Source organism: Phodopus roborovskii, unplaced genomic scaffold, assembly GCF_943737965.1.
Source record: "Phodopus roborovskii unplaced genomic scaffold, PHOROB, whole genome shotgun sequence".
NCBI classification, from domain to species: Eukaryota; Metazoa; Chordata; class Mammalia; order Rodentia; family Cricetidae; genus Phodopus; species Phodopus roborovskii.
In genome coordinates this window covers 30,065,916-30,083,700 of record NW_026126459.1, presented here as the reverse complement: position 1 = coordinate 30,083,700, position 17,785 = coordinate 30,065,916, and the positions used below count along the sequence as shown (strand labels likewise).

The 17,785-nt window shown below is 43.5% G+C and overlaps 2 protein-coding genes across 2 annotated transcripts in view; one reads left to right on the top strand and one right to left on the bottom strand.

The window, feature by feature from the left end:
* Stat1 (signal transducer and activator of transcription 1) overlaps positions 1-8,374 on the top strand; it is a 40,939-nt gene extending 32,565 nt beyond the window's left edge. The window contains exons 19-24 of the mRNA XM_051190143.1: positions 542-636; positions 1,431-1,576; positions 2,846-3,031; positions 3,978-4,053; positions 4,945-5,044; positions 8,186-8,374. Of these exons, the coding sequence (XP_051046100.1) occupies positions 542-636; positions 1,431-1,576; positions 2,846-3,031; positions 3,978-4,053; positions 4,945-5,044; positions 8,186-8,200 (618 nt within the window). The 3' untranslated portion in view covers positions 8,201-8,374. The remainder of the gene's footprint in view (positions 1-541; positions 637-1,430; positions 1,577-2,845; positions 3,032-3,977; positions 4,054-4,944; positions 5,045-8,185) is intronic.
* A 4,151-nt stretch (positions 8,375-12,525) lies between these two features.
* Gls (glutaminase) overlaps positions 12,526-17,785 on the bottom strand; it is a 67,161-nt gene continuing 61,901 nt past the window's right edge. The window contains exons 16-18 of the mRNA XM_051190139.1: positions 17,452-17,528; positions 17,301-17,364; positions 12,526-15,077 (exon numbers count right to left, since the gene is read on the bottom strand). Coding sequence (XP_051046096.1) covers positions 14,921-15,077; positions 17,301-17,364; positions 17,452-17,528 — 298 coding nt within the window. The 3' untranslated portion in view covers positions 12,526-14,920. The remainder of the gene's footprint in view (positions 15,078-17,300; positions 17,365-17,451; positions 17,529-17,785) is intronic.

The window sequence follows — 17,785 nt, the reverse complement described above, 5'->3', positions numbered from 1 at the left end:
CTGTGGTAGTTCACTGTTTGCTTGTTCTGCCATGTTTATCTGTCCTCAACAAACTGCCTAGGGCAAGTTGTTTATTTTCCTTCAGTTCAGGAGGTTGTCTCCAAGCAAAGCCCGACAGGACAGGAAGCACCTGCCTGGGCGATAACATTCTCCCACATCCGAAAGTCTTCAGTTCTCAGGCTGCCTCTTGGTCAGCAGGGTTTTGGCTAAGGCCGTGTGAAATGTGTGCAGTGCCTGGTGCAGAACATTGCACAGGATGTTGGCACCCCGCCAGCTGGAGCTGAGCTGCTCACACTAACCTCCACTAGTGTGAGGGCACCTCTAGTTTTCCAGTCATCCGGGAAACAATCCCTGCTGGGATGGTGCAGTTGGGAGAGGGAGCCAGGGAAAGGAAGAGCACCAGTAAGCCAGTCAGAGGCAGGGGACCCATGCGTGCCCCACTCAGGGACAGCTGCCACTAGTGCCTGTGCTGGGGCCTCTTTGGAAGGGGCAGGGCAAGCCACTGCTTTAGTTAACAGGTTGTACATTTGTATACTTGCAGGAAAATATTAATGATAAAAATTTTTCCTTCTGGCCTTGGATCGACACCATCCTAGAACTCATTAAGAAGCACCTTCTCTGCCTCTGGAATGATGGGTAATGGTCACCGAGCCCCGAATGCGGAAACATAGTTTTGGCATGTGCTCTTAAGACTGAGACAAGGTCTGAGCTGGGATCATTATTTGAGAGGAGTTCTGTCTTCCTCACAGAGATGCACACTTACATGGGGTCAAGGCTTTATGAGAGGAGACCCCCCCATGAGATTAAGCATATCTCAGAATATATGTATATATTTTAAAAGCTAAAATAAAAACAAAAGCCCCCGAGTGCCATTATTGTATTCACTTATTCCTACAAAAACTGTAACTATTTACTGAAGGCAGAGGCAGGCTGATCTCTGTGATCATAACAAGTTCCAGGCCAGTCAAGGCTACACAGTGGGACTCTGTCTTAAAAACAATAGTAATAATAAAAGAAAAGGTGTTTAGCTCATTTGTTCCCAGGATCAACTGATACCTCAACAATATCTTTCAATTGATAAGAAATGCTGGTGTATAAAACTATATCAGCCGAGGCTGCATCTCCAGTATGAGATGCATATGCAGACATTTTTCATGGTGTCCAAAATCAGCAAGTAATAGTAGAAGATCCATCATTTATTTATTTATGGCAATGCCATGTTCATCTTGATTCTTAACTAAGCATATCCATGGGTAAGTGGAGGAGGCTTCTTTTAGTCTCAGTTAAGCATTTTGGAAGTATACATTTTAATAATAGGTTCTATTTCCAAGTGGCAGCAGTTTTCTTAGATTGTAAGTAAAAATGAGAATTAGATTCATGATTGAAATACAACATGTTTCCATTTTGTTTTCCATCTCTTGAATGTCCAGGTGCATCATGGGCTTTATCAGCAAGGAGCGAGAGCGTGCTCTGCTCAAGGACCAGCAGCCAGGGACATTCCTGCTTAGGTTCAGCGAGAGTTCCCGGGAAGGGGCCATCACATTCACGTGGGTGGAGCGGTCCCAGAATGGAGGCGGTGAGTGAGGCGAGTGTGCACACAGGCCAGCCTGCCAGGAGTGTCTGAGACACATCACTGCAGATCAGTCCATTTGAGTAGCTTTGGCACTGAAATGGCATCCCCTATAATTACACAGCTAAGTCTCCACGAGAGCCTCAAAACACCAAGAGTACTGGTGACAAGCTGCCTTGGAGCATGCTGTGGAAGTGATGCATCTCAAAGCACGAGGCCGAGTTTTTCCTTTCTCTCAGGTTGTTGCCTGTAGATCAAGGATATGAGTTAACACTATCTGTGCCCAGTTGTTGGAAGAGATCACATGCCCCACAGTGTAAGATTTCAGACTCAACTTGCTCCAGGGTAGTGTGCCTGGGTGAGGTCCTGTAGGTTTCTCCACACTATTACAGGACCACTAGCATGAAGTGCAGCCCCGCCCACCTTCAGGTAGAGGAGCTGCGCATTCTCTGCCTGCCATATATTAGATTTCTGTTTAGCTAAATGACTAAAATGCTTCAAAACCTCAGTGTTACACAGCAGGCTTCCTGTGATAAAAACAGAACAGATAGCTACTTATGGCTTGCTATTGGAGGGTCAGCTGGATTACCCTAGGTGGTGGGTGCTGAGGTCGCCCAGTTTATTTTCCTGGTAGCTCATCTCCCAAGCCCACTGAGAGATGGGGCTAGGAGACTGGTTGAAGAGGAGGACACTTGGCAGCTGGGAAAGCTTAAGCCCAGCAGTGTTGGCTGTAGGATAGTCAGAAACCCAAGGGAGGGTCCAAGTTTGGAGCAGCAGGGCAAGCTCAGAGGCATCCTGGGCTCCAAACACAGAGGACTGGAGCACAGCTTATACCGGGGAGGGGGGGGTAATAGGGAAGAAGTAGCTTGCAGCATCTTTGTTTTGTTTCAAGAGATGTTTGTTTTAATAAAACAGGGTTTTTCAGTCTGAAAGGAAAACTAGGAAGGGAGCCGATCTTTAATAACACGATCTGCAGCCTGAACCCAGTGACCCAAGCAGAGGTTAGTTATCTACAACAGGCATTGCTTTGTTAAGGATGCAAGCTTTGGATTAGAACTAGACCCTGACCAGAGAGCAACAAGTGCAATGTTACCAGTCAAGGCAGTTCTTGCTTTTCCTCCTTTAAGGCAGGATTACTGTCTGTAGAATACAGAGGCCCTGGGTGTACAGACCTTGCAGGCTGTACCTGGGTCTCACCGGGAGCTGTCTGTAAATCTTTAGTCCTCTCTGTGGGGCTAGGTACGCAGTGAGCCTCACTGAATTTTCTCCTTTTAGAACCCGACTTCCATGCGGTTGAACCCTACACGAAGAAAGAACTTTCAGCTGTTACTTTTCCAGATATTATTCGAAATTACAAAGTGATGGCTGCTGAGAATATTCCAGAGAATCCCCTGAAGTATCTGTACCCCAATATAGACAAAGACCATGCCTTTGGGAAGTATTACTCCAGGCCGAAGGAAGGTGAGTGTGAAGCAAGCTGTGGCGCCCCAGTGAGGGACAGTGCAAAAAGGTCCTTCCCGGTGCTCAGTTGCTCCCAGACAAGTTCAGTGACTCACACTTCGTGAGGGCACAAATGCCAACCCATGTTGTCAGTGTTTCCAACCCTTTGTGTGTGAATCGATGAAGCAGGCTTTTAAAAAACAGCATAAACTCAGTAAATTGAAATGAAGTATATTGCTTGGCTTGATGTGGCTAATAAGAAATGAATACACATTTCTATTTTAAGGATATTGGAAAAGTCCATTTCTGGTTTTGTATATTTGTTACTGCTTTTTCCACATGGAAGGGTGAGGGATAAGAACCAAGGCTAACTAATTTCTAGCCTGCTTGAGTTAAATGGAAGAAACCAAGGTCCAGGGCAAGTGAGTGTGGTCCATTCAGGTGGACTTAGTTACTTATTAGGGCCTATTGTCCTTACTATTATGAACAGGAATCCTCTTTGGATACAAATCTGCCTCTCGGTTCATGGGGTTGCATTTGGAAAAACTCAGGTTAGACCCACCCACTTTTGGAACATGCCAACAAAGCTAACAGCTTTTGAAAACTAAAGTCTAATTAACAGAGTCTTAACTCTGAAGATGCCTGTCCCCACAGATGTGCATACCCCCACAGATGTGCATATCCCATTAGCTAGACCAGCAAGGCCTTGGCGCACACAGGCTTCCTTCACCTTCTTGTAGGATTACAACCCTTGGGAAGAGAAAACCGGCTAGATCTGGGCTTTCTCCTGGCTGTTTCTCCATTTCCACTAGGACCTCATGTGACTTAGGCAGGAAGGTCATGACCTCAAAAAGTTTCAGGACAATAAGCTGTCAAGTCAAACATAGGAATGGATTCCTCAGAGTGACTGTTCTGCTCCCGTGTAATTTCTGCTAACCTGAAATGTCCATGATGTGCTTGTTTCCAGCACCAGAGCCAATGGAACTCGATGACCCTAAGCGAACTGGATACATCAAGACTGAGTTGATTTCTGTGTCTGAAGTGTAAGTGAGCACAGAAGACTGACATGTTCAAACCTCAAGCCACCCTCATTCCTGGCTGGGGCCCATTGATTGCACTGGCCTGTAGCTTGCTTTTCTATTATAGTCGATGTTGCCACCACAGTCGGACTTTTTGGAAAGACCCTAACTAGTCTTGGTATGACTGCTTACCAGCATTTTACTGCCTTAAGATAAACAACAACAAAAGAACAACAATAAACAAAATAAAAATAACAAAATTGTATGTGAGGAATATACTTTCTCCCCAAATCGAGACTTTGAAGAAGTATGAATAAAATAAACAAAAATTTATGAGTGGGAAAGTAGTTCTTTTCAACGAAGAAAAGGCCAAAGTCATAACTGAGATACATTTTCTCCACCTGCTTTTGTTTTGTTGTTTCATTTCATAAAAGGTAGAAAGTTTTGGAAAGTCATTGTCAGTTATTTGGCTTGCAGCACTGTCTTGGGGTGAATGGATGTAGCCTTCATGTAAAAACACTCTCTGGAGCAGCCTTATCTGCATACAACCCTCAAGGTAGGGACGAGGGATTCCCCAGACACTTCTCTGGTGCTTAGCTCTGTCCAGGGTAAGCCTCAAGAGTCTGCCATCTCAGGACGACAGTGCACATGTTCACACTGAGGCTTCACCAGGCAGCAGTGGTGTAGGCTTCAGTCTGGCAGCTGCTCACTCATGTCTAAAGTCTAGTGTACCTCCCGGGGCCGGGCTGGGGACATAAACCTCCCATCATCTCTACTCTTTCAGATATACTTCATAAAGTGTGCACTTTTCTGAAATAAAAATATGAAGTGGTCGCTCAATCGCAGATGAAAGATAGCGTCTCTGCTGCCTATGTAACTTGGTATTAATGCTGCCCTTTCCCCTCTCTCTTCTAGCCACCCTTCTAGACTTCAGACCACAGATAACCTGCTTCCCATGTCTCCAGAAGAGTTTGATGAGATGTCCCGGATAGTGGGACCTGATTTTGATAGTATGGTAAGTACTGTGGCAGGGGTATTCCCACCCTGAGAAAGCCTGAGGCAGGCCGGTACTGCAGCAGGTCTGGTCTGTCTGCTTTGGGCTTTTTGCAAAGATGAAGCTGTGTTTAAGAAAGCTGCAGCATCAGCAGGACTTTATCTGTAGTGTTCAGGTGCTCACGTTCCCTTTCCCACACTAAGGGACCAGGGTTTTCAGAGGCAGATGTATTCCTGTGGCTGCAGATTCTAGCTGGAGCCTCGGGAAAAGAGTTATCCTTAGGAAGGGACAGATGCCCAATGGTGCACCGGTTACATACTAGCTAGCAGTGGTGAACAGTTCTGCCTGCTTTGTAGCTCAGGTTTAACTGATGGAGCCAGCCTCCAAAGCTGTGAAGGACGGGCAGGAGGAACAGATCAGGGAGGGAGAGTTAATGGGCTTCACGATCTAAAGAGAAACACGGTGTTTACAAATGAATCTTCTTTGGGGAGAATGTTTTTCAGCAGATCCAGTAGTACCTCTTTCCTTTCAGTCTGAGATCCATCATCCCACATGTTTTGTTGACCAGCTGGCAGTCTTGCTGATGCTGTTTAATTTTCAGCCCCTTTTCACATGGAGTTCTCCAGTTCCTTTTTCAAAGCTTGCTTAATGCTTTCAAAAATAATTCTCTTAGCCTTTGCAGGCCTTTCTTCATTGCTATGTACTCTGTGCCTAGCAAAAAATGTGTTCAGCACTGAGCGTCAGAGAAGGGGGCCAGGAGAGAGGGTGAGGGACGTTCATGTGCTCAGGGATTGCTTAAGGGTCGCCTCATCGATGCCTGTGTCTCACTTGACTTTGACTTTGAACACGTCATGAGGTGACTAAACAGCTTAGAAAATACTTCCTTGGAGCTTCCTGATAGCTGAGAATTGCTCAGCTTGTTAGTGTGATCACAGAACAATGCTGCTGTCTTGCTGAAGTGACCTCCAGTCTTTGTGAAGCAGACTGGAACTGTGAAAAGTGTTCTGTAAATCTCATACATGGAGTAATGGCAAAGATTGATTCAGAAAATGTAAACTAGTCCCAAGGGTCCAAAAATAGGGTTAGCTTTTACACCTCCTTTGTTGCTCAGAAAACCCCATCACATCACTAGCGTCACCAATGATGATAAGTGGCATTTGTGGCACCAGGCAGCCGCTCTTTGCATGTACTATGGTGAAGGCAAGGCAGGGCTGGGTAAGAAGCCTATGACTGGAATTTGGCAGGCAGAGTTCCAGCTGTCATCACCATTGCTCCCTGTGATCTAAAAAACTAAGCCATTAGCTCCATTTGTGCAAGGAGCACTGCTTTCAATACACTAGTGTGGTGATATTGCCGGGGGCAATTTATACCCTCAAACAAATCCCAGGAAGTGGGTCTGTAGTCTTTGGATGCTCCCTGTAGCCATTCTGTTCTAGCAATTTTATTTGTTTGATTTATGGAGGATACATAGGGATATGTAGATATAATAAATTAGTATGTGGTAAATACTCACTTATTATAGTAGTCTCTAGGTGAAACCCCAAGGATCTCAGGGAATCTCTAGCCGAGGCTGACTAGGCAAGGTGAGAAAGAAATTTGCCTTTCAAAGCAGCTTAACTTCACCATAGTGTGCTCCACAGTGTGTGAGGACCACAGCATTCTCAAGCCTTTTCATGACTCCTTTCCTACGTTGACTCTTGGAGTAAGAGCACGAGGGCTTAGTGAGATGGCTTTGCCTGAAATCCAGGCAGTTACAAGGCTGAGGCAAGAGGCTCATATGTTGGAGGCCACATTGGCTGCATAGAGTTTGTCACAAAACAAATGGAATTAGGTATGTGATCTGAAGTGAATTCGACTCTGAACTGGCTTATTTCCACCAAGTGTGGAGGTGGTAGCTATGGACTAAAGAGGTAGTGAGGGTTGCTGGCCAGTCTAGCCTTGGTGCTGAGTGTCTACGGGGGCCAGCATTCCAGGGTTTTCTATAATATGACTTGGGTATTTATGTTCCCATATGAACTGACTTGCCTCTCGGGGCTGAGGTAAAAGCAGTCTGCTTTCCTAGAAGCCTTTGTTCAGACAGAGCTCATACCAACACAGTCTGCTATTTTCTTCTGTGTGATGGCCATATTATACATGCTTCCTTTGACCAAACCAGGGTGTTTGGCGCTATTAGCCAACTTAGGACATGAAGAACTTGAGGTTTATAGACGTTAATAAGCCAAGCACATAGTGATAGGATTTGGATGCAAGTTTTCTTTCTCCCTTTCTCCCCCTGCTCCTACAGTACAGATTTGTGCCGTCAACCAGACTGCAACCTAAGAGGCAAACCCTTCAACAGGCTTTTCGATCTAAAATTGCTTTCTTAGAACTCCCAGGAGGCTTTGTGGTCTAGTGCTGTTTCTTCTGGTGTTTGGGGCTGGCGAATCCATCACCATGGGGCTGCCCTTTATACTGAAGAATGTGTAGCAGTAGCCTAGCCTGGTCCTCACTCTAGAATAGATGACGTCAGGAGCACATGCACACGCATACCCTGCAGTGGCAGTGGCAGCAGTGTCTTCTGAGTAGCCAGGGGACAGACCCATCCCAAAGACAATGGGGACTCACCAACATGGACGTCGGAGGCCTTGGCAGGCCAGTGTAGTCTGATGGACAGTTTACTGACTACAAACTCCTGTGTCCAGGGCAGCTGGGCAGGCTAGGGTGGGAAGCTGAAGTGCTTCATAGTGATTTTACTTCTCGGGCCCACACTGGAAACAGGCTTTGTTTATTTTGTCTACTCAGTAGCCTTAAAGGGAACGTCATCATTTCCCTCTTATCCCTCTCTCCCTCTGGCATATGGCTCAGCATTTCCTCACACTCATTCTGAATGAGCTGATTTACCAGGCTGCTATCCCCAGACTTGCATAACAGCAGAAAGCTTTATATAGTCTGTCTGGGTCCAGTCACAAATTAATCCAGCAGGCCAGAGAGGAATAAACCATCAGGTGATGTAAGCGGCCCTGACTAGTTTGGGGAGGATGGGACATGCTAGCCCTTCTGGCCCATGGTGGTAATTTTCCGTAGGAAGTACCCTCCTGCTCGAAGGGCAGTGGTGTTAGACACATGAATCGCATGTCACAAGATCCCGTGCAATGAACCTAACTGCATTTTGTCTTTTTGCAGATGAGCGCAGTATAATCACGAATCTCTCTCTTCTCTGGAGACATTTTCCTTCCCATCTGTGATTCCCTCCTGCTACTGTTCCTTCACATGCTGTATTTCTAGGGAAATGCAAGAAAGAACAACACCATTTGTTGCACCCTGTTGATAGCAAGTGACTATTTCTCTAATTAGAAACCTGTTACTCTGAAAGACTTCGTGCATCTTACTGAAGGTGAAACGGAAAGTCACTTATGCAAAGTAGATTCTGCGAACAAAAAACAGATCCACCCAAGGCATCAGGACTAGAATGCGAGTGTTTTGGGAAAGGTGAGGAATATAGTAACATCTAGTAAATGCTGTGTAGTCAGTGCCCAACTGCTACACATCACTAAACAGATGCGTGGTTATGGGGGGGCCTCTTGATGTAGGAATATTTCTGTCCTGAAGATACTAGCATATCCCCTCTGCTTTATGACTGGAAGCCTTCCACTGTTTTACCTATAGCACAGTTCAAAGCCAACTTTATGTACGGTGATATATCCAACTATGGTGGGTACCCTCCTCTGAGTGGGTTATTACATCTTCTGCACTGGCCATGTAAAGCTAAAGGCACGGTCACTCTCTTCAGAGAGTCAGCTTTGTTATTAGTTATGGCTAAATGAAACTAAACACCCCTAGAAGAAAGAACATTTCCAAATTCACGAGTAGTTTCTGTTTAATATATACTCCACCAAGCTAAGTGGTTTTTGCTGTCATTTTGGTGGTCACCAGTTGAATAAAACTATCTTTGCACATCCATTAAGGGGCCAGCTTTAAGGCAGATACATTTTTAATACTGAAATTACAGACCTAGATAAACATGGCAGTTCAATTCATGTTCTTAAATAGGCTGTCTTTATTATTTTTTAGCTGGTTGTTTTAATTAGCCATAAAATTAGAGAAAAAGAGTAGTACCTGACTTGAATTGTTAGTCAAATATGAGTATCAAATAATTTCAAAACACAACCTATGTAATGGCACTGAAAACCATTATTCACTGATAAATGTATTTTCCTGACAATTACATTCACGAAAGGTTCCGTGGTGTGTCATGTGTCTTATCACACACCTTTCTGGGGGACGATGTTTTATGGCATGTGCTGTTCTTTCACTTTCTTTAGTGGTACAGCACAGTCCAGTGGGCCAGTCAGGTGTTGCATTGGTTGGCAAGGTTCCTCTGCGCAGCTGTCTCAGACTGCTGTCCACGCAGCTGTAGCTGCCTTCCATTGTCACCACTACAGCTGTGCTATCCCACGATGTTGTTTTACTTGGTGGAGATAAGTCCACTTCCAACCAGTAAACATGCACGGGCCTTTCCTTAGCCCCACACAGAAACGGAGGCCTCCGCTCTTTCTGTGTACACAGTGGGACACAGACTCTTAAATTGAAATGATCAAGAAACAAAAAGTTTAAAAAGTACTGTTTCTAAATGCTGAGGTCTAACTATTGCTTATTCTGTCTATTGAGAATAGTTGTTAAGGTTCCATTCTGCTGAATTGAGAATTTAAAAAATGTTAAAATGGTGTTAGTCTCCTATCGGTATTTAATATAAAAATATTTAAAATGTCTAGTATTGTGAGTTGGTTTAATATGTATCTCATTTATGTATCAGGCCTATTTTAAAATAAGGTTAATAACACTATTGTTTTAGGTGTTACCCTTGCTTACTATCTTGGTAGTCACAGCTAACTATGGCAGTTTAAGGTGGGTCAGTGGGCAGGCCCCATGGTAAGACCACTTGTGAGGAGGCAGTGGCACAAGGATCAGGAGTTTAAAGTTATTCTTGGCTACACAGCAAGTTCAAGGCCAGCCTGGGCTATGAGTTCTTAACTCCTGAAAAAAGAGGGGGAGGGACATAAGAGAGGTATCTAAGTCCGTGGAAGACAACCCATTTACATTCTTGGGTAATTGACTGTTGTAAGAAGTCACCAGACATATCCTAGCTTAAGGATATTTGTGTGTTTCAGTATATCTAGGATAGGATACTAGCATATATGATATATTCTCTAAGAATAGAGTATATATATATATATATATATATATAGCGTGGGATAAACTTCATTTAGGCACTTTCTGAGGTGGCATTACATAAATGAAATCTATTGTCTGCCTGAAAAACTAATGTGGAATGTGAAGGCATGTGTCGGCAAACAGACCAGACCCATGACACCTGGCTGCACAGGGAAGGCGCCAGACAAAAATGGAAAGTTGAAAAGCCCTTTCACTTTTGGAGCTGGGAGGCTGCTCCCCATCTTGAGGGTATTATTTACCTGAAGGCATATTTTGTTTAAGATTCTTTCATTTATTCATCAAATATTTTGAGTGCCTGCTTTGAGCCAGATGTTATTCTAGATGCTTGGAAGACACAGGTAAATAAAACAAGTGTCCCAGTGTCATAATTTAAGATGTTCTCAGACACCAGGCCTAACGCTCATTAGTCACTGTACCCATTTAAGTGTAATGGTTGGTGGATTAGAGCACCTGCTGCTCTTGCAATGGGCAAGGTATAGTTCACAGCACTTACATGGTGGCTCACAGGCAATTCTAACTACAGTTCCAGGGAATCTGATACTTTCTTCTGACTTCCATGGGTACCAGGCACTCATGTAGTGTATATAATCTAATCTCTTCAACTAGTCAACTAGTAAAGTGTACATAAATTCCAAGAAATAGCATTTAAACTGTGTGCAGGAAGCTGGGCCTCCTCAGAATTGCTTTAAAGCCTTGACTGTTCAGTGATAACCAGTGAGACCCAGCATCCCAATTCTGGGAAACTAACTTTGGACTGTGTATTATGTACTCAGACATGATTTATTGTAGAAAAAAAGTAGTGATTTATTAAAATTATGTGTGAGTACACAAAGTAAAGCTACCCAAAAGCTAGAGATGTCACATATCTATCATCAGAATTGTTAATTTTATATTTTATAATGCTGTAATACTCAATTCCTTATTGTTGGAGGGTTTGCAGCCTTCCCCATGCCTTGTACATAAAGTCATAATATTTTGGTGTCATGACTGTCTAGCTGCATAGCTGATCTTCTGCTGATAGTGTGAAAAGGCAGCAAGAGGCATGGCTGCCCCACATGGCCCAGTCAGGTCAAGCTCCAGAACAGAGCCCCCTGAGCAGTCCTAATGCCTTCCAGCCCATTGTCTTAGCTTCTATCACCTCGTTTTAAAACAACTATCTTAATAATTGCTAAGTCTAAACCCTTTCTGTCCCAAAACACATACACCCTCTAGCCTACTAACTCATATCCTCTCATACCTAGATAATTTCCCATTCATAAAAAGTGTGTATGAGCCACCCAGTACATCCATGGGTTGCTTCCTTGAACATCCATGATTTATGAACTTACTCATATTACTATAGGGATTAACAAAATTAACCTAAACTCTTAAAAAAGTACCATAAAAATAGAGTGATCATTACATTAGCAAATACAGTTTTTCACTATTAGGTTACCTGTGGGCCCTGCAATGACACCAAGCTTCCATCTGCAGGTAAAACATATGTGCAGTAGAAGTTGACTGATTGCAAGACTTAATACTGTCATGCTTGGCCCTAAGACTATAACTCATAACTGTTAGCTAATCAAGTAAGTGAAGATGTGTTTTACATGTAACTGCATGTTAGAGTTCAGGGAAAGAATATGGGATTGAGAGTTCCATATTGCAGTCCACTCTTTGGCCCCAGCTTTATCAGTAACAGAGTGGGTTAGATCAGATAATTTCACGTGTCACTTCAAGTTCTAAAATGTCAGTGACAGAGATGCCTAACGCCACAGCTCCTATAACCAAGCAGCTTGGTTTGTGGCACAGAAATCTGATAAAATGAAAATGGAATTGGTGTGATGTTCTCATACCTTCTGTGGTAAGAGAACCAGACACTAACTTTAAACCCAAGAGGACCAGGGCATTCTGGCATTGGACCGAAAGCCACTCCCACATGTGAGGAATTCAGGGGAGCCATTAGCTAGTCCAACTCAGACCCTAGTGTGGCAGCACTGTGTCCACTCACCAGGGAGATTCAAAGGCTCCGTGGGAACATGCTGTTCTTCAAGGCTGCCTGCAATGGCACAGTGCAGCAGGGATCTCCTGAGCACACTAACTGTACAAGCATGGTACCAGCCTTTGGAGAGCTGAACTAGCCTGACCACCACTAACAGCAACAGCTGAGACATCATGGATCTCATTTTGGTCCTGTGGGCCAAACATCCCACGTGACTCCGTATGCTCCCTGGCTAGATGTGAAATGGCTGCAGCCTTACAGCTCTTCAGTGCAGAGAAAACCTTGTTTAGGAAAATGCATTTCTCACAGCTTGTTTTCAACACATGTATTTATTATGCTTAAAAAGCCACACTACCTGGCCTCATTTAAAATAAGCAATTCCCAATTTCAGAATACTACAATTTATAGTTTTAAGATTTCATTTTGGGAAACGTCGGAGGTAAATACATTCATAGCTTTGGACTCCCCAGGAGGGACCGAAATCCAACATCAGGTCTTTTAGTCCCTGGTAGACAGTAGGGACAGCGAATCCAGCAGTGCAGCTAAAGCGCAGCGTGGGAAGCAGTGGGGTAGAGTGTGTCACCAGACATGGGTGTTAGGACTGGGACAGGGAGACAGCAGTGTAAACAGCTTAAGTCAACATGAGCATGTACTGTTTCCATGATACAGAAAAATCACACAAGATTGTAAAGCCAAAACAAAAAAGATCTTTGGAGTTTACTGACGGCAGCAGTAACAGCTCATTTAAGCATTTAACAAAGAGTTCTCATTGTTATCAGCCAATAGCAAACAGTCATATAACACCATGAAGGAAAAGAGCATGTTTAACCAAGCCACAAAGACTGTACAAAACAGCTCTGATCTCAGAAAAGATGACAACTTTTGTTTTCAAATAGTATACCAAGCAATATTCAGAGAAGCCTCAAAGTCACTGGTAATATTGAAGTCACGGATTGAATCACACAAAGGCAGCAGCTCCTGGGATACAGCCATCTTAGTTGATTCCAATTAAAACATGCTCACTCCTTAACTTTGGAGGTGACCGACCACCTGTCCACCTGTCTTGAGAAGCTTGTGGAAGCAGGAATGCAATGGCAGGGCTAGGTGCCCCCCCCATACTTCCCAGTTCTGGAACTTAGAATCTAAACATGTTGGTGGTGCCTGGTTCAGTGAAGGGACACTAGCCACAGTTTCATCAAGGGAGGTGCTGGCTAGAGAATGGGAGGGGTGGTTAAAAAGAGGATCAGAGCAGCTAGAAGCTATTGGAGTGAACGATGTGCTGATGGGCGTCATAAAACTTGGGTGCCACCTGTGTTGATAGTGAGGGTCAAAGGGGATGCTGTATCAATGTGGTAACCACTAGCATTTGTGTAGTTGAGAAGTTTGCTTATTCCACAAGCAGTTTCCAAGACGAGCATTTGTGTGTGTACATGCATGCAAGCATGTGCTTAATTATCAGAAGTCTTCACTAACATACCCCTCATCTCTTGGAGGTACAATAGGTTACAACATGTTCAATTCCTAGAAAATTGTGTTCTTCCTAAGGTCCTTTTTACCTGTTTTCTCAATTAATCAAAAACTACTTTCCAAAATCAAAGCAATGGTGAGTCTAAATTTACAGAAAAGTGACTTCTTCTTACTAATAGAATCCAGACAGGAACAGAGGGAGGGAAATCCAGAATGATGCCTGGCCCTCCAGAAAGGGTGCCAGCTAATGCAGGCTTCTGACAGTAGACTAAAAGCAAATATTACCTGTAGCAGTTCCTAAGTATGTCACTGTAACTTTGGTAACTGAAAGCATTTCTGAATTTTTCTTTATTGTAGAAGCTGAAAAGGAACTTGTGAGTCCACACTGTCTTTACTCTTAAGAATGACGGCTAATTTAGACATCTTAATTTTGATTCATCTTCTCGGCCAAGCTCTATCTCTGATGCTCGGACTGTGAGGCTGGATGACTTGCTGAGGAAACATGAGAACTGCATGGCATGCCAGCACTCACTTCTTTCCCAGCTAAGGGGAAGTGACAGCTAAATACCACAGAGAGGCTGGCCTAAGGACCATAGAGAAAGGAAAGGGTTTAAAAGTGCTAGACTATATTCACACATATGTTTTGGTCACGAAACATATCTTAACAGATTCCCTGATAAAATCTAATCAGAACTGGCAAATTCTATGAACAGCTAGTAGCTATTTTAATATTTAAGGAGTCACACTGTTAAGTTGGGGGTGACAGTCATTTTAAACACTCAACCATGTTAGTGCATATGGTTGTTCAAACATTCAAACTAAATCTATATTTAAAGTCTTGAAAATCACACTGTTTTCATCTAATAACAGCGTTGACCCCGTGGATAGACTGTACAACAAAGCTTAACTCATAAATGCGTATGAGCATATCATCACCCAGGATTGAAAATTTACAAAACACACAAATCCTGAAGACCACACCATCCAGCTAGCATTGGAAACTATTCTTTTACATCAAATTGTACAACGCACGAGGTAACTATTGCTCACATTATGAAGGGAGGTTGTTTTATTTCTATTTTCCCCAAAGAAATCAGATGTGTCCTGTGTGCACAATGAAGGAAACTCCAGTAACACTGACATGACAAATTTGTAAAGTACACATCACTACCAGCTAGAAATATACATGTTCTTCACAATCATGTTCCACAGCTCAGTAGGTAAGTGATTTCAGAGCGTTACAGCAGCCCATCGAGGTTCTTGTGGACAGTCTGACTTTCCTTCCCATTGTCGGGATCCCCTTGGGGTGTGTACTGGACTTGGTACTCCTGGAGGATTTTAAAAACATCATGGTGTCCAAAGTGCAGCGCTTCATCCATGGGGGTGTTGTTCCACCTGCAGCACAGCACACACAGGCTCGTCACTACTACACAAACATGCTTGCCCAGCACCCCCAGGCTCTAAGTCCAGGCCCCATGGCCACTCAAGTTCAGCTACATTAGCAGCATTACAAGTAAGAGCAGCAAAGACACACAAAAGGACTTGAAGTACATTGATCTGAGGGGACCATCTGAAGAGGACAACAGAATGAGCTCGAAGAAAAGACCGTTTCCATATCCACATGCTAAAAGAGGGGCAGACATTTAAAAATCAGGCAGTAACATGCATCACCCTAACCTTTCACAGAAAATGTATGTTCCTGAGAATTCAAAAGTCACAGTAAACTCTAGAAGTCTTCCAGGTTTCTAATGACCTCCTGACATTAAACATGTCAGATAAGCGAGGTCTGTTCAGTGGAAGCAACCTTCTATTATATCCAGAAAGGGCAGGAAGCTCAACTGGCCTGACCAGAGCTCCCCACCCACACTGAGGGGGAGATGGGACTCAAAGACAAGCAGAGAGTTGCCACAGCAATGAGTGTCAACTGAGCATTCTGCACCCCAAAAGCCCAAGGCCCAGCAAACACCACACAAGGCTCCTTCATTACCCATGAGCCCGCCCATTTCTCTCCCACCTCCTGGATTTTGCCTCTTTCCATCATTCAGTATCTATCCTGAACCTTCTTTTCCCTTTTTAATAGGTCACAGCCTAAAACAACAACAAAAGAAGTACTTACTTTAGCATTTTACTTCTTTCTAGTGGTCTGTTCTTAATGTTTAAAATCAGGTAAGTAACACTTTACATGTCTCTTATGTTTCTCAAGACACAGCTGAACCCTTCTGTATGGCTTTCATTAGGAAGTCATGGGCTCTAATGTGACCAAATACTTGTGTCAGTTTTGGGGAGGAACTGCAAAGTCATATTCTTTACATCTCTTCCATTACACAATGAAAAGACCACCAGTAATAAGCACACTGTTTCACTCTTGCTATTTTATAATTTAGGTGATACTGATTCTATCTGATGGGTAAAATACTCCTGGGTGTAGGCTTCATTTCTGGGTACACAATTAAATACACAGTTACTGAGTTATTTAGCTACCTAAGTCTATAAGATGAACACTTGTATTTCCACATTCTTAGAGACCAATTTGGAGTGGAGGAATTCACATAGTAAGTATTTCCACGTGTATTAAATAGTGTTTGAGTTGAGTTATAAACACAGGGAGACACTGTTCAGTCACTTACTCATAAGAAAGAACTACAGTGGGTACTATGCGGGGCAGACAGGAGGTCAACCACCTTGAGATTTTAGAGGACTGCCAACATAACTTCAATCATTCTTTTTAATAACCATTGGAATGGAGAGACAGCCAATATGTTACCACCTCACAAAATTCCTGGCAAATTTCAGATACTTCTCACTTTTTGCAAGCTGACCAAGATTTAGGCACCCCAAACTAAGGCTTAGTAATCAGATCAGCTCCCTGGGAGGTAGTCAACTTGCTCCAAACTTTGTGGTGGCTCTCAAGCTTCATGGAAAATTTTACTCATCCAACAGCACCAAGTATGGTTCCCTTGAATTCTCCTATGCTTCTGTTCTCACCGTGCACTGATGGCTCACATACTCCTCTCTAGGAGAGGATGCTCAAACAGTGGGCACAGTGGTGCACGCTTAGCACCGCCTTCAGCCCCATGCTGGGAAGTGGCCATGTGGGCCAGGAGGGAGCACAGAGGAGCAAGGTGTTTTGGTAGTCCCTCCTACTGCAGGCAGAGTACCCTTCCTCATTCAATGTTTCAAATGTCCTTTCCTCCAATAGGCCACCGAAAATCCAACAGCCTTCTAAAATTAGGTGCCCCAAATCCAGGGATACCAATCAATTCCAACACATTCAAGGTGAATTTTCTTTTTAATAGACTTTCCCATGCTCCTGTGTGTCTGCCCTGTGTAGTTATTCCCATGAGAACATAATTCCTATTTCATCTTTTCAAATACAAAAAGGGCCCTCTTCATATGGGCTTACTGATAGCCCAGCCTGAATTTTCTCAGTAAGATACCACTCATTCTTAGATAAGGAGTTCGATGTCATACAGAAAACAAGGTTTTGTGTGTTGCCTTTGTAAGGCACCACAAATTTAAAAGCCCCTTGGTGGATTCACATGGAACCATGGCTCAACATTACAATTTTGTGTATTCACACTGTTATCAATTATGTTAGAAGGTAATGTAAATACTCACCTGTCCTTCGGGAAAGGGTTTACTTTGCAAGCTTCCAGCAAAAACTTAACAACTTCAACATGACCTATACTCCCCAACACACACAAAAAAAGATTTTAGTCTTGAATAAAATTTGAAACTGTAACAAGTGAGTAAGTGGCTCAAGCATTACCCTCTGCAGCAGCCACATGGAGCGCTGTCCTGGAGTCATAGTCCCGTTGCTCCATGTCCATGGCTGATAAAGCAAACCTGAAAACCATAAATAGCTGTTCACTATACAAGACCAGTTTAATTCAGTGATAACACTTACTCCATTCAGGTCCCATGCTCTACCAGCATCATTAAATGGTAACCAGTTCACCCAGTACAAAGCTATGGGGAAATGCCATGTGGCCTATCTTCCTTAGGTGTGCTACTGTGAAGTAAGAGAAACATTGGCTGTCTCTCCCAGAACTAAGTGTCATTACATTATTCTTTAAACTCAAGAATAGTGTTAAAGAGGCAAA